The sequence below is a fragment of the Chiloscyllium punctatum genome, chromosome 11, assembly GCF_047496795.1.
Source record: "Chiloscyllium punctatum isolate Juve2018m chromosome 11, sChiPun1.3, whole genome shotgun sequence".
NCBI classification, from domain to species: Eukaryota; Metazoa; Chordata; class Chondrichthyes; order Orectolobiformes; family Hemiscylliidae; genus Chiloscyllium; species Chiloscyllium punctatum.
Window position 1 is genome coordinate 16,015,894 of NC_092749.1, and position 23,642 is coordinate 16,039,535.

The following is a 23,642-nucleotide window of genomic DNA, read 5'->3' on the forward strand; positions in this document are numbered from 1 at the left end:
CTTTTAAATGTTGCAATTGCAGTGGCCTCCACCACTTCCTCTGGCAGCTCATTCCATACACATTCCAGCCTCTACATGAAAAATTTGCCACTTAGGTCCCTGTTTTGTTTATATCCCCTCTCACCCTAAACCAATGCCCTCTAGTTCTGGACTCCCCCATCCCAAGGAAAAGACTTTGTGGATAGCATAAATAGACCGTATTTTCCCTGGGATGGAGGTAGTCCAGAGCTTTTAGATTAGATTAGATTACTTAGTGTGGAAACAGGCCCTTCGGCCCAACAAGTCCACACCGCCCTGCCGAAGCGCAACCCACCCATACCCCTACATCTACCCCTTACCTACACTACGGGCAATTTAGGATGGCCAATTCACCTGACCTGCACATCTTTGGACTGTGGGAGGAAACTGGAGCAAACCCACGCAGACACGGGGAGAACGTGCAAACTCCACACAGTCAGTCGCCTGAGGCGGGAATTGAACCCGGGTCTATGGTGCTGTGAGGCAGCAGTGCTAACCACTGTGCCACCGTGCCGCCCACTAGAGGAGATAGATATAAAAGAGACCTCTGGCAACCTTTTCACAGAGGGTGGTGTGTATGGAATGAGCTGCCAGAGGAAGTAATAGAGGCTAGTACAATTGCAACATTTAAAAGGCGGGGTGGGTATATGAATAGGAAAGGTTTGGAGGGATGTGGGACTAGATTGGATTGGGATATCTGGTTGGCATGGACGAGTTGGACCAAAGGGTCTGTTTCCATGCTGTACGTATGACTCTATGACTCTCATCTCTCTTTCTGGTCTTCGCAGATTTAAGATTAGACAACATTTGCTGGATTAGTGTGGCAAGATTTGTGGTTGTGGCTACTACTGTCTTGGTTGAGCTCAGGAGTTGAACAGTGAAAAATAACCAGGTCTCACCAGGTCACAAAAAGGTTTCTATACTCCAGGTTGAGCAGTGGCAGAGGTGACTGAGTACTTGCTTACCTACACTTGGTGGAGATATCAGAAATATTACAGAGCGGAACAAATGTGTTTCCTAATTGGACAAAAAGCTATTTGTGATAAAAGCAAATTACTGCGGATGTTGGAACCTGACACCAAAAGAGAAAATGCTGGAAAATCTCAGCAGGTCTGGCAGCATCTGTAAGGAGAGAAGAGAGCTGAAGTTTCGAGTCTAACTGACCCTTTGTCAAAGCTAAAAAAAAGGGAGAAATAGGGAGGTATTTATACCAGGCTGAGAGAAGGTGAGTCATGGCTCCAGAAGCAAAGGTAGCAATAAAGAGGTGATAATGACAGTGCATAGAGAGATTAGGAGCTGTGAATGACCAAGGCTGAAGCCAGTGCTATGTGACAAAATATGGGGGATGGGTGAAGCAGAGGCAAAGTGGAAAACAGGGGAGAAGGGTAGCAAAGGGGGAAGAGGAGAGGAAAAAGGTGATGAGAGAGTGGGGAGCGAGAGAAAGAGAGACAATCAAGAAATAGGAGGTACAGAACAGTGGAAAAAAATTTAAAAAAAAGATAATTTTATTTCATTTATTTTAATTATGAGCAGAATGAAAACAGAGTTATCGAGATGGGATAATCATCTGAAGTTGTTGAATCATTGTTGAGAGCGGCAGGCTGTAACGTGCCTAGTCAGAAGATGAGATGCTGTCCCTCCAGTTTACGTTGAGTTTCACTGGAACATTGTAGCCAAGGACAGACATGTGGGCATGGGAGCAGGATTGTGTTGAAGTGGCAAGCCACAGGAAGATCCGGGACCTGATTGCATACAGACCGAAGCGATCACCCAGTCGGCGTTTTGTCTCTCCGATATAGAGGAGACCACATTGGGAGCAATAAATGCAATAGACCAAATTGAAAGAGGTACAAGTGAAACACTACTTAATCTGAAATGAGGGCCTTGGATGGTAAGCATGGAAGAGGTAAAGGGGCAGGTGTTGCACCTTCTGCGATTGCATGGGAAGGTGCTGTGTGTGATGGGTGGGGTGTTAGGTGTGATGGAGGAGTGGACTAGGTTGTCCAGGAGGGAACAATCTGAGGAATTCTGGATTAGTGGTGCTGGAAGAGCACAGCAGTTCAGGCAGCATCCAACAAGCAGCGCTGCTTGTTGGATGCTGCCTGAACTGCTGTGCTCTTCCAGCACCACTAATCCAGAATTTGGTTTCCAGCATCTGCAGTTGTTGTTTTTACCTACCTAATCTCTAAGGAATGCAGACTGGGGAGGGAAGGGAAGATGTGTTTAGTGGTGATGCCGTGTTGGAGTTAGCGAAAATGGCGGAGGATTATTCTTTGCATGTGAAGGCTGGTGGGGTGAAAAGTGAGAACAAGAGGGACCCTATCCTTGTTCTGGGAGGGGAAGGAGGGGGTGAGGGTCATGGTGCGGGAGATGGACTGCACGCTGTCGAGAGCCCTGTTTTAACAACTGTAGCTGGGAAGCCACGGTTGGGAAGGGAGCACATATTAAGAGCACCACTTTGGAAAGTGGCATCATCGGAACAAATGTGGCGGAGGCCAAGGTGCTAAGGTGCGAAGAGCTGTAGTCCAGATAGCTGTGGGAGTCAGTGGGCTTGTAACGGATGTTAGTGGATAGACTATTGCCGGAAATGGAGACCGAAAGGTCAAGGAAAGGCAGGCAAGTGTCAGAAATGGATCAGGTGAAGGTAATGGAGGGATGGAAACTGGAAATGAAGTTTGTGAATTTTTTGCAGGTCAGGACGAGACCATGAAGCCGCACCGAAATAGTCATCGATGTACCGATAAAGCAGTTGTGGGAGGGGACCCGGGTAGGCCTGGAACAAGAAATGTTCCACATACCCCATGAAAAGGCAGGCATAGCTAGGACCCATGCGGGTACCCATTGCTACACGTTTCATTCTGCTCTGTAACTTTATTTCATTTTAAAATTTTTTTTCACTGTTCTGTACCTCCTATTTCTTGTCTCTCTTTCTTTCGCTCCCCACTCTCCTGTCACCTTTTTCCTCTCCTCTTCCCACTTTGCTACCCTTCTCCCCTGTTTTCCATTTTGCTCTGCTTCACTCATCTTCTCTCCCCCTCCAATATTTTGTCACATAGCACTGGCTTCAGCCTTGGTCATTCACAGCTCCTAATCTCCCTCTAATCTGTCTATGCACTGTCATCGTCACCTCTTTATTGCTCCTTTTGCTTCTGGAGCCATGACTAACCTTCTCTCAGTTTAGTATAAATACCTCCCTATTTCTCCCTTTTTTTTAGCTTTGACAAAGGGTCAGTTAGACTCGAAACGTCAGCTCTTTTCTCTCCTTACAGATGCTGCCAAAGCTATTTGTGATTTCTTTCTGTAAATAGTTAGAGATGTACAGCATGGAAACAGACCCTCCAGTCCAACCTGTCCATGCTGACCAGATATCCCAACCAGATACTTCAATTAGATCTTCTTTCATTCCTCTAAACTCTAATGAATACAGGCCCAATCTGCTAACCCTTTCCTCATAAACCAACTCGTTCATCTTACGAATCAACCTATTGAAACTTCTCTGAGCTACCTTCCTGTAAATGTATCACTCCTAAAGTAGATTTTCCTTGAGTATCCTATATGCAGTCTTCACAATCCCTGGAGAACTGTAACAAGACTTCCCTGCTTTTCTACAACCATCAGGAAGATGCTTTCACCCAGTGACTGATTTAAGATATGAAATGCGCTGCCTAAGACTGTGGTAGAGGCAGTTTGAATTGTGGTTTTCAAAAGAGAATTGGATAATTATCCATAGGAGAAAAGGTATGCAGGATTGTGTGGTAAGAGAAAATTGGGGAGTTGTTGGTGCAGTGATAATGTTGCTGGACTAGTAATCAAATACCACAGGCTAATGTACTGGGGACATGGGTTTGAAACCTCTGTGGCAGATGTGAAATTTGAATTCAATTAAAAACAAGAGCTGAAATAAAGTTAGTTAAATGTCAACCATGTTGATTGACGCAAAACTGTGTTTGATTCATAAATGTCTTTTTAGAGAAGGAAACCTGCCATTCTTACTTGGTCTGATATACATGTGACACTTAACTGAACTCTAGCCAGGCCAGAATTTATTGTCAGAGTGATGCTGATATCTCATTTTTCGAAAATGTATGAGAGCGTGACTAGCTGAGTAGTTCCAACAGAGTCCCCAAAGTCATAATGGGCTGCATGGCCTCTTCCTGTGCTGTAACCATTCTGATTCTAATGTCTTGCTAACCTCCTACTGACTGTATTCTGGGATGTTTGCCATCTGGGCCAATGGCACTTCACTTTCAGTTGTAAAACGGCAGCTGACACGATTAGCCTGGTATAGAAATATAATCGTTTTATATGTGCTCTTTTTGAAGTGTTTGCTTTTGTTCCAATATAGTCAGTTTACAAATTTGTCTGCTCTGCAAGAATCCAGCTAGCATCAGTGTTCATCACAATACATTTCAACAGACTTGTTTTACATAATTTGTTTTCAAGTATATGGATGTATTTCTCTACAGTATGGGCTCAGGTTTACATGTTGATTTGAAGTGGAATTTTTGTGGTATTTGGAGATCTCAAAATGTCGATTCTCCTGCTGCCTGACTTGTGCTTTTCCAGCACTACACTCTCGACTCTGAGCTCCAGCATATGCAGTCCTCACTTTCGCCTATTCGAAGATCTCCATGTGTGGTGACAATCTCTGGACAGTAAGTGTTTGTGGCAAAAAGGCACAATAACACACTCAAGGCGGTTGAAGTGTAACTGGGTAGCAGCAAGTGACAGAGCGACAAAACTGTCTCTGCCTCTGTTCCTGATAGTATGGATGACGTTTTTCACATGGACTTTGGACACTAATTCATTTCCAACAGTTGACTCCTGAACCCTATGTCTAGGAACAGCCTGTTTCTAGTTCCTTCGGTGCAGTTGTGTGGCAAATAATTTAACAATGTGTGATATCTTCTCATCCCAGTTTTTCAACGACTGTAACTCCTTTGCACTATCTGACAATCACTATTCCATCACTTCTACCCCACAAATAAAAATGCTGAGACTGTGAAGCTATTAGACATAATTATTTTTCTCCTCCTTGGTTTTTGCATTAATCAGTAAAGATCATTTTTACCTGCATTGGTCTAAATGCCACCAGACTTATTCTTCAATCTCTGCTCTCTAATGGAATAGAGATGATAGGGAGAGAGAAGTTTAGACAGTGTTACTGTGATGTGGAACCCATTGTGGCATCTCAACTTGTAACTTGCAATGTTTCAGTTGACTTTCAAATTACAATAAACTTTTGGTACGCAAAGAAAAGCGGTTTGTCAAGTTACTTGTGCAAATCAGTACAAAGGTGTATGATTCAGATGCCATTACAGAAATGTGGTTGCAGGATAGTAATGACTCGGAATTAAATATCCAAGGGCATCAGGTAATTAGGAAGGATAGGCAGTAGGTAAGGGAGGTGCGGTCACTCTCTTAATTAAGGATGATATTAGGGTGATAGGGAGAGACTATTTAGGATCTAAGGAGCAAAATGTTGAATCCATTTGTGTGGAAATCAGGAATAGTAAGGGGAAGAAGTCACTTGTGGGAGTAGTTTATAGGCCACCCACTAATAATGTTACAGTGGCACAGGCGATCAATAAAGAAATATCTGACGCATGTAAGAATGGAATGGCAGTAGTCATGGAGGACTTTAACATGCACATTCATTGGCCAAATCAAGTCAGTAGAGGCAGTCTTGAAGAGGAATTCATAGAACTCAACAGCAATGACTTTTTTGAACCGCATGTTCCTGAACCTACAATGGAACGTGCAATTTTAAATCTGGTCCTTTGTAATGAGACAGGTAAAATTAATCTAGTAGTTGAGGATACTCATGAAAAGAGTGATCACAATATGATCAAATTTCAGATACAAATGGAGGGTGAAATAGTATCATCTAAAACCAGGTTGTTACATTTAAACAAGGGAGACTATAATCGGATGAGGAAGGAGTTGTCTAAATTAGACTGGGAACACAAGTTAAATGGTGGAACAGTAGAGGACTTTGAAAGAGATTTTTCATAGTGCTCAAGGAAAGTATATTCTGGTCAAAAGCAAGGGTAGGAAGTGCCAGCCTTAGATAACGAAGGAAATAAAAGAAGGCATCCAATTAAAAGCCCAGGCTTACAAAGTAGCCAAGAGTAGTGTGAAACAGGAAGATTGGGAAAACATTTTAAAAAGCAACAAAGAACCACAAAGCAAGAAATAAAGAAAGATTAGATTCGATTACTTAGTGTGGAAACAGGCCCTTCGGCCTAACATGTCCACACCGATCCGCCGAAGTGCAACCCACCCAGACCCCTTCACCTAACACTACGGGCAATTTAGCATGGCCAATTCACCTAACCTGCACATTTTTGGATTGTGGGAGGAAACCGGAGCACCTGGAGGAAACCCACGCAGACACTGGGAGAATGTGCAAACTCCACACAGTCAGTCGCCTGAGGCGGGAATTGAACCCGGGTCTCTGGCGCTGTGGGGCAGCAGTGCTAACCACTGTGCCACCGTGCTGTCCAAGATTAGATTATGAATGCAAACTGGCAGAGAATATAAAAACAGGTAGGAACAGCTTTTACAAATATATAAAACAGAAAAGGGTGGCTAAAGTGGATGTAGGTTCCTTGCAGGATGAGAAAGGGAAATTAATATTGGGTAATGCTAAAACAGAGGCCTTGAATAACTATTTGTCAGTCTTCACCGTGGGAGATGTGTCTAACATGCCAAAGAATGATGTTAAGGATACGATGGGAGTTGAGGATCTCAACTCAATTGTTATCACTAAAGGGGTAGTGTTGAGCAAACTTAGACCATAAGACATAGGAGCGGAAGTAAGGCCATTCGGCCCTCGAGTCCACTCCGCCATTCAATCATGGCTGATGGGCATTTCAACTCCACTTACCCGCATTCTCCCAGTAGCCCTTAATTCCTCGAGACAACAAGAATCTATCAATCTCTGCCTTGAAGACATTTAGCGTCCCGGCCTCCACTGCACTCTGCGGCAATGAATTCCACAGGCCCACCACTCTCTGGCTGAAGAAATGTCTCTGCATTTCTGTTCTGAATTGACCCCCTCTAATTCTAAGGCTGTGTCCACGGGTCCTAGTCTCCTCACCTAACGGAAACAATGTCCTAGCGTCCACCCTTTCCAAGCCATGTATTATCTTGTAAGTTTCTATTAGATCTCCCCTTAATCTTCTCAACTCCAATGAATACAATCCCAGGATCCTCAGCCATTCCTCATATGTTAGACCAACCATTCCAGGGATCATCCGTGTGAATCTCCACTGGACACGTTCCAGTGCCAGTATATCCTTCCTGAGGTGTGGGGACCAAAACTGGACACAGTACACCAAATGGGGCCTAACCAGAGCTTTATAAAGTCTCAGTAATACAACGGTGCTTTTATATTCCAACCCTCTTGAGATAAGTGACAACATTGCATTCGCTTTCTAATCACGGAATCAACCTGCATGTTTACCTTTCGATAATCCTCGACTAGCACTCCAGATCCCTTTGTACTTTGGCTTTACAAATTTTCTCACTGTTTAGAAAGTAGTCTATGCTTGTATTCTTTTTTCCAAAGTGCAAGAGCTCGCATTTGTTCACGTTGAATTCCATCAGCCATTTCCTGGACCACTCTCCCAAACTGTCTAGATCCTTCTGTAGCCTCCCCACTTCCTCAGTACTACCTGCCTTTCCACCTAACTTTGTATCATCTGCAAACTTCGCTAGAATGCCCCCAGTCCCTTCATCCAGATCATTAATATACAATGTGAACAGCTGCGGCCCCAACACTGAACCCTGCGGGACACCGCTCGTCACTGGCTGCCATTCCGAAAAAGAACCTTTTATCCCAACTCTCTGCCTTCTGTCAGACAGCCAATCCTCAATCCATCCCAGTAGCTCACCTCGATCACCATGGGCCCTCGCCTTGCTCAGCAGCCTCCCGTATGGCACCTTATCAAAGGCCTTTTGGAAGTCTAGATAGACCACATCCACTGGGTTTCCCTGGTCTAACCTACTTGTCACCTCTTCAAAGAATTCCAACAGGTTTTTCAGGCATGACCTCCCCTTACTAAATCCATGTTGACTTGTTCTAATCAGACTCTGCTCTTCCAAGAATTTAGAAACCTCATCCTTAATGATGGATTGTAGAATTTTACCAACAACCGAGGTTAGGCTAATTGGCCTATAATTTTCCATCTTTTGTCTTGATCCTTTCTTGAACACTGACACTAACTTGAGGATCTAAAGGTAGATAAGTCCCCTGGTCTTGATGGAATGCATCCCAGGATGCTGAAAGAAATGGCAGAAGTTATAGTAGATGCGTGTGTAGTAATTTACCAAAATCCACTGAACTCTGGGCAGATCCTGGCAGACTGAAAGGCAGCGAATGTCACATTGCTGTTCAAAAAGGTATAGGCAAAAGGGGGTAACTTTCAGCTTAACATCTGTTGTCAGGAAAATGCTGAGGGCTGTTGTCAAAGAATAAACCAGTGAGATGTCTGGATGGAAAGGGTTCCATCAGGCAGATGCAGCATGGATTTAGGAAGGGAAGGTTGTGTTTGATAAACTTAGTGGAGTTCTTTGAGGATGTAACAAATGTAGTGGATGGAGGATAACCGGTGAATGTTGTGGTTGGTATTCTAGAAGGCATTTGATAAGGTGCTGCATAAAAGACTCCTCTATAAGATAAGTATGCATAAAGTTGCAGGGAATGTACTTGCTTGGATAGAGGACTGGTTAACCAAGATAAAGTAAAGAGTTGGGAAAAATGTTTTTTTTTCTGGTTGGAGATCCTTGGTGAGTGGGGTGCCACAGGGGTCGGTGTTGGGTCTGCAACTGTTAATGATATATAGAAGCAGAGACAGTGTAACATATCCAAGTTTGCTGATGAGACTGACACTAAATTGAGTGGAAAGGCAAACTGTGTAAAGGATGTGGAGTATCTGCAGAGAGATTGAAATAGGTTAAGTGAATGGGCAAGGGTCTGGCAGATGTTGGTAAATGAGAGGTTATCCACTTTGGAAATAAAAATAGTAGGTCAGAGCATTATCTAAATGGTGAAAGATTGCAGCATGCTGTTGTGCAGAGGGACGTCGGAGTGTTCTTACATGAATTGCTCAAAGTTGATTTACAGATGCAACAGGTAATCAGGAAGGAAATGGAATATTGACTTGCATTGCGCGAGGGATTGAACTGAAGAGTAGGGAGGTTCTGCTGCAATTGTATAAGGTGTTGGTGAGGCTGCATCTGGAGTATTGTGTGCAGTTCTGGTCTCCTGACTCTAAGGATATACTGGCTTTGGAGGCAGTGCGGAGGAGGTTCACCAGGTTGATCCTGGAGATGAGGGGGTTCCCCTTTTTGAGGAGAGGTTGAGCTGCCAGAGGCTGTAATTCACTAGAATTTAGAAGATTGAGTGGGGATCTTATAGAAACATATAAAATTCTGAAAGTGATACATAAGACAGAAGCAGGCAAGTTGTTCCTGCTGGTGGGTGAGACAAGAACTAGGAGACATGGCCTCATGATTGGGGGGCGGGGGGGGGAGGTGGGGAGGAGAGAAGTACATTTAGAACAGAGACGAGGAGGAACTGCTTTTCCCAGAGAGCACTGAATTTATGGAATTCTCTGCACGTGGAAGCAGCAGAGGCAGCCTCATTTAATATATTCAAAACACAGTTGGATGGGTTTTTGCATGGTAGGGGAATTAAGGGTTATGGGGATAATGCAGGTAGGAGGAGCTGAGATGATGAATAAATCAGCCACTATCTTAATAAATGGTGGAGCAGGCTCGACGGGCCAAGTAGCCTACTGCTTCTATTTTTGTGAAACTTAATGCGGTGAGGCCCTGAGCCATAAGAGTGAATTCTTTAATTCCTGAAGTATTTTGGTAATCAACCTCTTCAGAGGTATTTTACCACCTGGAGCAGGTTGACCTTCTGATTCAGAAATGGGGCATTATCACTGTGTAACAAGAGCCCCACTTGAATTCCTCATGTTTCTAATTCACCTCAGAGATGTTATGACACTCCTGAAGCAGGTAGGAAATTTCCTTGGGGTGGTGGAGTCCAGAACTAGAGGGCATAGGTTTAGAGTGAGAGGGAAAAGATATAAAAGGAACCTCAGGGGCAACGTTTTCACAGAGGGTGGTGCATGTATGGAATGAGCTGCCAGAGGAAGTGATGATGGCTGGTACAATTACAGCATTTAAGCCATCTGGGTGGATATATGAATAGCAAGAGTTTAGGGGGCTATGGGCTAAGTGCTGGCAAATGGGGATAGATTAGGTTAGGATATCTGGTCGGCATGGACGAGTTGGACTGAACGGTCTGTTTCCATGCTGTACATTTCTATGACTCTGACTCAGTCTCTCCACCATTTGATTATGGCTGATAAGGTTTTTAATCTCATTCTGGGATTCTCAGTTGTATTCTGAGGTTCTCGATCCCAGTTGCCTGCTTTATCCTGTAACCTTTGATCCCCTTGCTAATAAAGAACCTATCTATTTCTCTCTCAAATACATTTAATCATTTGCCCTCCACAGTCTTAAGTCATTGAGTTCCACAGATTCACCACCCTGTGGCTGAAGAAATTCCTCCTTCTCTCAGTTCTAAAGGGTCGTCCCTTTACACTGAGGCTGTGCTCTTACGTCCTAGTCTCTCCAACTAATGTAAACATCTTCACACCTATTCTAACCAGGCCTCTCATATTCTATAAGTTTAATTGAGATTCTCCCCCATATCTTTCTAAACGCCATTGAGTACAGACCTAGAGTCCTCAACATATAACAGAGCCCTTCGTCCCTAGAATATCTTCTGAACCTCCTCCAAGGCTGGCATATCTTTCCTTGGATATGGGGCCCACAATTGCTCAATATTCCAAATGTGATCTGACCTAAGCCTTTTACAGCCTCAGCGGTGAGTTCCTGCTTTTGATTTCTAATCCTCTTGAAATTAATGCAAATGTTGTATTTGTCTTCCTAACTGCCACGTGAACTTGAATGTTAACCTTGAGAGAATGAACTAGGACTCTCAAGTCTGTGTTTCAGATTTCCAAAGCTTTTCCCCATTTAGAAAACAGTTTATACCTCTTCTTCCTATGAAAATGCATAACCTCACTTTGCCAAATTGTTTTCCATCTGCCACTTTTTTGCCGCCTCTCCTCCTGCAGCCTCCCCACTTCCTCATCACCTAACTATCCCTCCATTTTGTCTTTGTCATCTGCAAACTTAGCAACAATGCCCTCTGTTCATTCATCCAGATTGTTACTGTATAATAATGTAAAATTATGGTCCCAGCACTGACCCCTGAGGAACCCCACTAGTCACTGGCTACCATTTTGAAAAAGACTCATTTGTCCCAACTTTGTGCCTTCTGCAAGTCAGCCAATCCTCTCTTCATGGACAATTGGATTAGTCATTTAAATTTCCTTGCTTTCTGCATATTTTTGTTTTGTGCACATCAATGTGCAGGAGTGTGCCTCCCTCTCCTCATGCCAAAGTGCATCAGAACTACATTGATGTCAAGGTTCATGGTTGGCTTTTCAGAATACAGAAACAAAATGCTGCAGACTCTCCGTTGTGGTTAAAAATAAAAGGTGCTGGTGGAAAAATTTAGCTTGGATAGCATTGATGTGGAGGTGCTAGTGTTAGACTGGGGTCAACAAAGTCAGAAGTCTCACGACACCAGGTTATAGTCCAACAGGTTTATTTGAAATCACAAGCTTTTGGAATGCAGCTCTTTCATCAGGTGAAGTGGAGGGAAGTGCACAGGCGCAGATATTATATGCAGAGAGATAATGGAAATCACTCTCCACACAAAATTCTGTGCCTGTGTGCTTCTCTCTTCATCTGATGAAGGAGCAGTGAGCTGAAAGCTTATGATTTCAAACAAACCTGTTGGACTATAATCTGGTGTCGTGTGACTTCTGACTTTGGGCAGCGTTGGCAGGGAGAGACACAAGTTAATGTTACAAATAAATTGGGCAGCAATTCTGACCAATTTTTTTTTTCATTTTCTGTTTTTATTCTCTGTTGTTGAGAGGCAGATTGCGAAATGTTGAGTGAGGACAAAGCTTCTGTTCATCCCAGTGTATTCCCCTAGATTTAGTAGATTGTTGCAATTACTAAGTTTGTATACGTTTAGGGTGCCACAGTGCAGTCTGGTACTGAGCTTTATCAGTCTACTAGCCATATGGAGTTGTTAAGAAATATAGCCTGTGAAGCTCCAGTACTTTGAAAGCAGAGTGCAGTTATTTCAAATCTGTGTGAACCAGACATTAGTAATGTTAATAGATTAGTTCCAAAGGATTTCAATTTGCTAGAATATCTTGGTACTTTGTTTCACAAGGAAAATGTACAATTATTATGTATTGACTATACTTTTCACTCTTGGCTCTAGTGCTGTAAGCAACTGGCACTCCCTCCCAAGTATCAGAAACATCACGAACATCTACTTAACATCCTTCTTGATGTTTATTCTACACTTGCATCTTTTTAAAAATTTTTCCTTGTAAACAGAAAAACAACATTGAGGTATTAGGATCTTAATATCCCCATTTCTAGTGCCGCCTTAATTAGAAGCTATGCAATGTTTAGACCTGTTGATGAGTGAAATGCTGGCATGTTTATTGATTGTATTTGTGAATCTCAGCTGTCAAGGACATTTCTAAAATTACTCCGCTATCAGTTGCAAGCTAACTAATGTTTGCAGTACTCAACTCACTTTTTTGCATGTAGGTAAATCTAGCAGATGGCACTTGTGTTGTTGCTGACATGTGATTTGAATTTTTCCAATGATTGGTGGTGTTGGTTCCCTATTCGGTTTGTTATTCCAGTTAACCAAGCGAATATGAGAAGAATGCAAAATCAGCTGGAATAGATATTCTGTCCTTATTTGTTTCAACATTGGGGGTTTAAGTTAACATAATTCTGTTCATCGTTTGTGAATGACTTTTCTGGGTTAGTTTTCTGACCTTTGCCTGAATTGACTGAGACTGCTCCAGTTGATGTCAACACCACAGGGTAGAAAGGATTGTTAAAATAGTATACAATGGGACGTTTGACTTGGGACAAATAGAGATCTGATTTGTTTCTGTTTCTCTTTTGCTTATTCTTTTCATTTCATATGCTTTCTAAAAACAAGAATCTGAATGAACTTGTATGTCCTGTGTTTTAAAATGCTCAGATAATTTGGACACATTATGCAAAAGGCATCTGGCTCTTAACCTTCAGATCATTTTAATATTAGTCATTAATTATAATAAATAGTGGATTGGAGATTTCTGCAGCATTGTATTAGTATCAAGATATGTTGCAAATTGGTAGGATGTGGTTTGTGACAGGATTTCCTTAATTGAATGTTTGCAGTGTTGATACATGTTTAAAGGGGGTAAAAGAAAATGCAGGCTAGCTACTTACCGTTAGGGAATGTCAGTTAGAATGGTAGCTTCTGCTCATTTATTTTGAGGAACTATTACTGACTCGAGTGACAAGATTATTCTTTTAAGTATCTTTCAGCTAGTGTATAACCCATGGTATGCTAAAGTTGGAACTATGTTTTCCTATATTTTAGGTAGGGAAATCTTTATGAAAGAGACATTTTGAAAAGCATGTGTTGTCAGGAACAGAAAAGAATTAGAATTTACCCACTTCTTAACATTTCAAAGCGCATCTGTCACAGCATGGTGAACTTGTTTAACTGGTTCTTATAACTTTTGCTTTTTTTCTGTTTTATTTTTCTTCTTTAATGGGATTTGAGCTTTCTTGCTAAAGGCCAACATTTTTATCTTCCTTTAATTGCCTTTGATTAGGTGGTAGTGAGCCACCTTTCTTGAACTTCACCAGTTTAGCTGTTGCAGATAGATCCATAGTCTTTTAGGAAAGAAGTTCCAGCTTTTTGACCCAATCACGTGAAGGAATAGCTGTATACTTTCAAGACAGGACAGGAAATTTGACGAAATGACATTTATTTGCCTTATCTAAATCATTTAATGAAAGAAATCAATATTTGTAGGGAAATGGTGTTGGGGAAATTGAGATTAAAGATTGGGAAATTCCCAGGGCCCGATGATCTACATCTCTGGGAACTTCAGGAAGTGACCCTAAAAATGGTGGATGCAGTGGTGGCAATCTTTCAAGATTGTGTAAACTCTGGAATAGTTCTAATGGATTGGAGGATAGTTCATGTGATTCCACCTTTTTTTAAAACGAAGGATGTACAGAGAAAATGGGGAATTATAGACCAGTTAGCCTGACGTTGGTAGGGACAATGTTAGAATCCATTATAAAAGATTTAATAGCAGTTACAGAATTCAACACAGTCAGCATGGATTTGCTAAAAGGAAATCATGGTTAAATCTGTTTGGAAGTTTTCGAGGATATGACTAGTAGAATTGATATAGAAGAGCTGGTAGATGTGGTTTACTTGGACTTTGAGGCTTTTTGTATGGTCCCACATTTGAGCTTAGCATCTAAATTTAAAGTTTGTGGGTTTGGGGGTACTGCTATAGATAGAGAATTGTTCTGGCTATGGAGGGAGTGTAACAAAGGTTTACTAGACTAAATTCTAGGGTGGCAGGACTGATGCAGTGAAAGGAGTCTGAAGAAATATGAAGGAAAACTGGTTAGAACTATGTTGACTGGAATTCAGAAGAATGAGTGGTGATCTCATAAAAAAGTACAAAACTGTAACTGGACTAGACAAGGTAAATGCAGGAAGGATGTTCCCAATGGTTTTCGACTTCCCAGTCATAGTTTAAGGATACCAGATAGGCCAATTAGCCCTCGGGAGGAGAAATTACAATTGCTGGACTGTTAATCCAGAGACCCCAGGTAACGTTTTGGGGATTGAAATTCAAATCCCGTCAGGGCACATGGTAGAATTTGAGAGTTTAATAATGAGCATGAAACTATTGTTGATTGTCAGAAATACCCATCTGATTCTTTAATCTCCTTTTAGGGAAGGAAATCTACCATCCTTATCTGATATGGCCCATATGTGACCCACAGCAATGTGGTTGACTCTCAACTGCCCTCTGGGCAATTAGGAATGGGCAATAAATAGTGGCCTCACCAGCAATCTGTGAATGAATAAAAAAAAAAGTGAGTGGGGATTTGCAGAATTCTCTGCCACAGAAATCAATTGAAGTCAAAACATTGAATATTTTCAAGAAGGTATTAATAAAGTTCTTAGGGCTTCAGAGATCAAAGGGTTTGGGAAGAAATTGGGAACAGGGTACTAAGTTTGATAATCAGTTATGATTGTGTTGAATGGGAGAGCAGGCTTGAAGGGTTGAAATGGCCTACTCGTTACAAAGTTGCTGTTTCATTGGAGAGAACCATGCAGGCAGTGATGCTCTCTGACATCATCTATCCTGTTTGGGAGATTTTGAAGGAGGCTTGTTGAGTTGTTGGCGTGCATAGGTACAGTACACTGCTGCCACAATACCTCAACGACCAAGGAAATGTCTATCAAATGGGCTGATGTCAAACTTTTTAAGTGTTGGTGGATCAGAAATATGGAGAAAATTCCATCTCATTTCTGACTTGTGCCTTAATAGGTGGTGGTTATGTCATGGAGAATGAGGAAGTGAGTTACTCACCATAGAATTCATAGCCTCTGATTTGCTTTAGTAGCCATAGTATTTACATGGCTAGTCTTGTTAAATTTCTTATCAGGATGTTGTTGATTTCCTCTGCAAACTTTCTTCCTTAGCATGAATTTCCAATGCCCGTTATCTTGACTCATTGTTAATTTGTAAGCTGGAATGTGGGCTGTTGATGGGGAAGTAGAATGGTTGAAGGATAGTAGCCAAATTATTGCAGATGCTCTTTTTGGCAATACTCTGTATGGATGTGCTTCCCCAAGAGCCATGAGGTAATGTTCAGGAGTGGGAACCACAACTGATTTTTACCTCTGTATCAATGTCAGAGCTCTAGCATATGCATGGCAATTTTAAACATTCACTCCTGGGGTGCCAAGCATTTATTACCCTCCTTAATTTCCTTTGAGAAAGTTGTGGTGAACTGCTTTCTTGAACCATTTCTCTCCATGCACTGTAGGTAAACTGACAAAGCCATTAGGGAATTTCAGATTTTTGACCCAATGATACTGAAGAAATGGCAGTATATTTCCAAGTCAGGACGGTAAGTGGTTTAGAGGGAACTTGCAGGTGACTTTTTGTTCCCATGTATCTACTACCCTTTGTTCTTAAGTATGAAATTAAATTTGTCTGTTTTTGACCTTTGTCGCATTTGACCTCCAAGATGTACATTCAACCTCATATTTGAGATTTTTGTGCCATCACTACAACTGTGAAAACTGCCTATTTTCACATGTATAACATTCATCAGATTTCTCCTGTCTCAGCTTTTCTGCTGGTGAAACCCTCATTCGCAACTTCATGATGACTGGTTTCCCCCAGTCTACTTTTTGTACACCTGTGGTCATCCAAACCTCTGATACCTTTCTGCTGATTGCACTGGATCACATTCCTCTATTGTCATGTGTTCACTAACCTTCATTGGCTTCTGGTTAAGCAGTGGCTGAATTTTAAAATTTTAAGCCTTGTTTCAAATTTGTCAATAATCATACCCCTACTTATGTTTTGTAATTTCCTTCAGCCGTATACCCTGCTAAGACTTTGAAAAATTAACTTACAGGATCCATACCTAATTTCCCATGAAAAGGCAGAGATAAGTTGGTGTTTTGAACTGCTGTAGTCCACATGAGGAAGTGCACCCACAGTGCTAGTTGGGAGGGAGTTCCAGGATTTAGTCCAGCAATAGTGAAGGAATGATGTGGTTCCAAATCAGAATGGTGTTTATCTTCAAAGGGAACTTTTGGAGGAGTGGTGTATCCATGTATCTACTGTCCTGTCCATTAGATGCTAGAGATTACAGGTTTAAGAGCTGCTGGTGAACGAGCCTTGTTCAATTGTTGCAGTGCATCTTGTCGATGATAGACAGCGCTGCCGCTGTGCATGTAGATGGAATGAATGTTGAAGATGTTAGATGGGGTGCCAATCAAATAGGTTGCTTTGTATTGGATAGTGTTGAGTTTCTTGTGTGCTATTGGATATGCAGCCATCCGGGTAAGTGGAAAGTATTCCATCGCGCTCCTGACTTCTATCTTGTCAGTGGTAGATAAGCTTTGAGGAGTCAAAAGTTACTCGCTAAATTCCCAGCCTCTGAACTGCTGGTGTAGCTTTATTATTTACATAACTGGTCCAGTTTAGCTTCTAGTCATTGCTGACACTTGTGTAAAGTGTACTTTCCTTTCTGCTTATCAGCTGAAACCTGTAAGTTTTCCAGGTTTTTCTGCTTTTAGACATGAGTTCCTCAATATCTGAGGAGTTGTGGATGGTGCTGAACATTGAGCAGGCATTAGCTAATATTTCCATATCTGACTTGATGGGGGAGGGTCATCGATAAAGCTGCTAAAGATGGTTGGACATCAGGCACTATAGAGATTCCTGTGATGTGATGGTAGTGTCCCTTGGCCAGCAGACACTGGTTTAAGTCTCACCTGCTCCAGATATGTGTGATAGCATCTCTGAACAGGTTGATTAGAAAGTATCTGCAGCGATTCCTGTGACCATCACTACCATCTTCCTTTGTTCTTGGTATGCCTCTGACCAGCACAATGTCTTCCCTGATTCCCATTGAACCTAATTTTCTTGGGCTGCTTGATGCTGCTCCCAGTCAAACGCTCTCTTGTTGTCAAGGAATTTCAGCCCTTTTTGTTTTGTAAACATACAACAATATTGTAATGAGGTTGGGAGGGGTGTGGCCCTGGCAGAATCTAATCTGAACATGAGTGAGCAAAGTAATGTTGAACAGGTGCAGGTTGATAGTGTAATTGATGACGCCTTCCATCACTTTGAGAGTAGGCTGAAAGGGCAGTAATTGGATAGCTGTATTTACCCTACTCTTTCTGGGGAGGATGGACCTGGGTAATTTTCATCTTGCTAGGAAGATGTCAGTATTGTAGCTGTATAGGAACAAGTTGGCTAGGGGCTTGGTTAGATCTGAAGTACAAGTTTTCAGTTGTCTGTGCTTCTTGGCATGCAGGTAATCCTGTGTTGTAGTTCAAGTTGATGCCTTTTTTCAAAAAGATATTCCTGGTGCTGGAATGCCTTCCAGTCCTCGTGAACCAGGCTTGACAGGTTGGATCTTCTGGCCCAGTGTTAACGGTGGAGTGGCAGATATATTGGGCCATGTGATGGCATTATGGTTTAATGTAATTCTGCAGCTGTTGTGGTTAATGGATGCCCATTCCTGAATTGATTTGTTGGAAATTTATTTCATTTGGCACAGTGGTACTGCCACACAACATGACAAAAGGTATCCCCAATGAGATGAAGGACTTCATCTCCACAAGGACTGTATGGTGGTCAGTTCTTCTGATACTGTTAAGGCCAGATGTATCTGTGATAGGTAGACTAATAAGGTTGAGTAAGTTTTTCCCTCTGGTTGCTTCCCTGCTGCAGGCCCAGTGTTGCAGCCAAGCCCTTTAGAGCTTGGCAAGGTTGGTCAGTAATGACGCTACTGAGTGACTATTGCTGCTGACCATTGAAGTCCCCCACCCAGAGTCTCTTGGTGAGTCCTCCAAGTGGTGTTCGACATGGAAAAAAGCTGATTCATCAACTCAAGGGGTGCAGTATGTAATAATCAGTAGGTGTTTTCCTTGCCCATATTGGACCTGATGCTATAAAGCTTCATTGATTCCAGACTCCATGTTGAAGACTCTGAATGCAGCGACCTCTTGATTGAATGCCTCTATGCCTACATCTGTGGTGGTGATGTCTTAGAAACAGTTGTTCTCGTGGAATCATATTTTACGTACAGTGTCAGGCTGTTGCTTTGATGAAACAATGGGACAGGTAAAGCAATTTTGGGCTCCAGCAGCCAGGTGATTGGAAGGTAGATTTGACATGGCCATTGTCATTTCCTGTGCCTTGGTTGACACCAGATGGTATGTGAGACTTTCTGGAGAATGGATGTGACTGAGAGATTTCTAGATCATTTCAAAGGTAATTTTAAAAATGTCATGAATGTGGACTCTCATGTAGACTAGATCAGGTAAGAACGGCAGATATCCCTTCCCTAAAGACATCCATGAACCAGATGGGTTTTAATGAGATTGGCAATGGCTTCATTGTCACCATTAGACTAGTTTTTAATTTCAGGTGTTTAGATTTCAACCCAAGTACCCAGAGCATTAACTGGGGTCTCTAGATTGACTTCATTGACAATGTTACTAATCCATGACCACCTCTAATTTGAGAATAATGAATTCTGGCCTTATGCGCATTCCAGATTTTAAATTACTTTGGCATGGTGACAGTTCCTTCACCTGCCTAAGCCCTAAACTTTGAAAAGCCCTTGCTACGCATCTCAATCTCTACATTTTTTTTCCTTTTAAGTAATGTTGGAAACTCATCTCTTTGGCCATCTAACTTAATATCTCCTTATGTTACCTGGTGTCATGTCTTGTTTTGTAATGATGTTGTGAAGAACATTGGGATATTTTATACTCAAGGCACTGTGTAAACAAGTGGAGTTTTGGTGGAGGTTGAAGTTGGGAGCGGCTGCCAAAGATCCTGTGCATTAGTGGTGGAGGTGCATGGTGATGCACTTGATGTTGCTTTTTTGTAGTTGCATTGTTATAGAGCTACTCATCAAGGAACAGTCAAATCTGCTTCACATTCAGTAGAGAAGCAAAAAGAGATGTCAAGGAAAATGGATAACTTGAAGAAGATTGTTGACAGCCTAAGGTGTGGTTGAGAAAAGGATTGTTGAGATTTCTGAAATTGAGGGAGGTGCAGGAAACTTGGCAGGGAGTTGCAGTGAGTCAGAATAGCATAGATGAATAATAAGCAATCATCAAGACTGCAGGTGAACAAAAAGGGTTGGGAAGTGCAAGCAAAAATGCAAGGTTGGAGGAAATCATTAAGGGATGATAAATGAAGTCATAATTTTTAATTTATGGAAGTACTTTTGAAAATGTTTACTTTTACAGGTATATAAAATATTTAGCTGCTTTATGATGTCTTCTGATATAGGCTTAAAAATGTTTTGAAGATGTATCAGTGTTATTTTTCCTGCCTCAATTTGTTTTAGTAAATGATGTCTCATTTTTGTTTTTAGAGATTGATTTGAACACAAAATGTATTATAGATGTTGAAGGCAATCAGACCATTCTAAGTCCGGCTAATGCCAATCTCGGTAAAGGCGATGCCAGGTAAGCTGTTTGCCATATATGGATTTTTCATGTTACGTTCAAAGTTGTGTTGATGTGTCTTTCTCAGTGTATTGCACCGTTGAAGAGAGACTACTGGTCACTGTGTATTGCAAAGTTTAAACAATACATTCAAATTTTATGTTCTAGAGTTGCACATTAACTATCTTGATTCTTAGTAATGAATTGTTGATTGAAATATTATTGAACTTTTAGAAATAAGCTTTTTGTTCCTTCTATATGCAAGTTACTCTCAGTCATAGTATAGAGTGCAGTGACTGCTGTTCTTCTCGAAACAAACATACTACATATTATATAAAGCCTGAATTAATTCAGTTGTCTAAATATTGTTACCAAATCTCCTAAGTTTCAAAAGTTGAGAAATTTAAATTGTCAGAGTTTGCTAAGCAACACTATTTTAAAGCATTCTATTTCTGTCTGCTTCAGGACTTGGAGAGAGAAAGCTAAAGGCGATCTTTTGTAAGATAAACAATGTATAAATCAGTGATGTCTGAAATTATAATCTTGCTTTTTAGCCAGAGTTGTAAATGGTACATCTTTTAACCCACGTGATGTGAATCCCTCTGAGACTGCTCTTGTCTTTGATTCCTATAATTGATTATCCTGGGTAATACTGGACAAGGAGTACTCTTGTGTGAAAATTACCCTGCATTAAGGGCAGGAAGTGCATTGACAGTTGGTGTCAGCAGATGCTACCATTACAAGAAACTGAGCAAATGCAAAATAAAAGCCTGTGAAGCCTGTGTGAAATTATACCCAATCTGAGAACAATTACTATACAAAATACCAGCCTAATTGCGGGGGACAATTTAAAAGGTTTTGTGTTTATTGATGCCTTCTGAATTACTGTGGTTAGACCTGTGACTAGTAATCAGTTCCAAGTATTTGCAATTGTTAATTGTTTGTACTGTTAACCTAAAATATTTGTTGCTGTTCATTCACCTGCTTGCATGCTTCAGCTTGATCATATATACTGGCTGGTTGCCAGGTGCTACATGGCATTTAAACTAATTTTGTTTTGTACAATCTTATTTCCTCTTGCCCCTGCAAGATCTAGGAACAAATCTGGCAAACTGTTCTGAAGAAAAGTCATACAAAACTTGAAACATTTTACTCCTCTTCTCTTTGCATAGCTGCTGCCAGATGTGCTGAGTTTCTCCAATATCCTTTGTGTTTGTTTCAGATTTCAAGAATCTGCAGAATTTGGCTGTTACAAAAGCCTGGCAGCTTTATGCACCTATCTTCCCTGGCTGAGGAAAGGGGGTGGAATTCTGCTTCTAAATGTCTGCACATTTGTAAGCAATAATGATGATGAGGGATGTGCTGGTTCAATTTTCCCTCCCCAAGGAGAAGCGCAAGTGTGTCTGAGCCTGAGGAGCAGCTGTGTGAAGCATCTTTACACAAATCCATTTTTGAGCATTTTGTGGTGTGGGTCACTGAAAAGCTGATGTGATGTGCCATTGTGTAGCCCAAATTGCATTACAATAAGAGGTTAGAGCAGACACAAAAGGGTCAGAGTAGATAGAAAAAGATGAAGGCTGTCCAGGCTGCAGTTAATAAATTAGCACAAATATTTAAATAAAACACAATATGACCTGTTGTTGAATAGACTGAGTGTTGTGCTTGTCATTTGGGATTTTACACCTCCAGGCTGCATTGACTGTTGTGTCCTGTGTATGCAATCTTGTTTTTCTGCAAATTTGATTTCCACATATGGCTTTTCAGTTTTATAATGTTTGTTTGTCATCAAAATAGTGCAACGGTAGTCAAGGTCCTGTACAATAATGTTTTTGTACAGTGTATGTAGCCTTGGCTTTGGCTTTGAGTGCAGTCTCCTGGTCTGAAGGAGTTGGTCAGAATGCAAATTAGACATCAACTGGTACGTGTTTTAATAATTGGTGACTCTTTTAATTTGGTTGGTGCTGTGTCCAACTTAGGAAATTAAAACAAACATGAATGTAGGTATGTCAATAATTACATTTTGTTTAGTCCATTTTACTTCTTGTCAGCCATTATTTTTAATTCAAGAGAAAGGAAAAATGTCTTGAAGTTCTGAATATCATACCAATTTTGCATTAAAACTTAATTCTTGGAAGACTGCTCAAACTGAGCTGGATTCTTGTATTTTTTTTTCTGTCCTGTTCAAGCTAATTTTGACCCCCTCTTTGCCTTTGGGTCTATCAAGAGAGTCGCAAACTGATGTCAATGCCATTTGTATGAGGTGAGCTTTTTTCTTACCATTTTTAGTTCTTTGAGATACTCTTCTTAATCTTATTTTTCTCTCTTCCATGTTCACCCTACCGCATGTCCAACCAGCTTTCCAAAGATCTTTAGAAGCTTCCACGACCCTCAATCTTGAGTCCCACCATTTGAGTCCTTAGATAATACAGTACTTTGCATGAACGAACCCATTCCATGTATTTTGAATTCAATTCCATTATGTCCTTTGGAATAAAAAAAACTCTCCATGTTTGGGATAAACTTCAATAGAGTATTAGATCCTTGATGTGAAACAGAATATATGGTACACAGATGATCGAGTGAGCTGTTACATTTGTCTGACCTCAGGATAAGGATCATATTAACAGTTTACCATTTCAAATTTTTATTGAATTCCTTGACAACAGCACACATCTAAAGTTCAGAAATGTGAAATGTATTTTCTACCTTGCCCCCTCAACTTGGCCACAAACACATTTTTAGGACAGAGTGAGGACTCAGATGCTGGAGATCTGAGTCAAGTGTGTGGTGCTGGAAAAGCTCAGTAGGTGAGGCAGCATCTGAGGAGCAGGAGAATCGACGTTTTGGGATCAGGATTGTGAATGTAGTCAGGAGCCCATGTGGAATCAGTCAGTTGCATAGGCAGGTACTGAGGTAGGAGATATATGGCTGTAGTAGTGGGTCTGCTTCAGGATGTGACTGAAGAGCTTCAGGACAGAGGAGATGACCTGGGGGGTACAGTAAGAGAGAAACTCAGATCCTTGAAGAGGGAGATGGAGAATGTCAAGGTTGAATGTCATCCTTGGAAGAGGCTTCATAGCAAGGTTATAATCAACTAGGAGAAAGTAAGGACTGCAGATCAGAGTCAAAAAGTGTGGTGCTAGAAAAGCACATCTGATCAGGCAGCATCCAAGGAACAGCAGAATCGACGTTTCAAACAAAAACTCCATGAGGAATGAGGAGATGATGAAGAACTTATGCTCGAAATGTTGGCTCTCCTGCTGCCTGACTGCGTTTCCAGCACCACACCTTTTGATACAGAAACTGGTCAAATGCAACTTGAGGACTCCTGTTAAGAAGCACTTGGCACAAATTCTGTGACTGGCCTTCTGGATAGTGTAATCAATGCAAAAACTTGAATCAAGCTGTA

At 41.4% G+C, this 23,642-nt stretch overlaps 1 protein-coding gene across 2 annotated transcripts in view; it reads left to right on the plus strand.

Annotated features, from left to right (window-relative positions):
- LOC140482765 (kinesin-like protein KIF13B) overlaps nt 1-23,642 on the plus strand; it is a 189,217-nt gene that overhangs the window by 20,817 nt on the left and 144,758 nt on the right. For both annotated transcript variants that reach the window (XM_072580355.1, XM_072580356.1), the window contains exon 2: nt 20,161-20,254. In XM_072580355.1, coding sequence (XP_072436456.1) covers nt 20,161-20,254 — 94 coding nt within the window. The remainder of the gene's footprint in view (nt 1-20,160; nt 20,255-23,642) is intronic.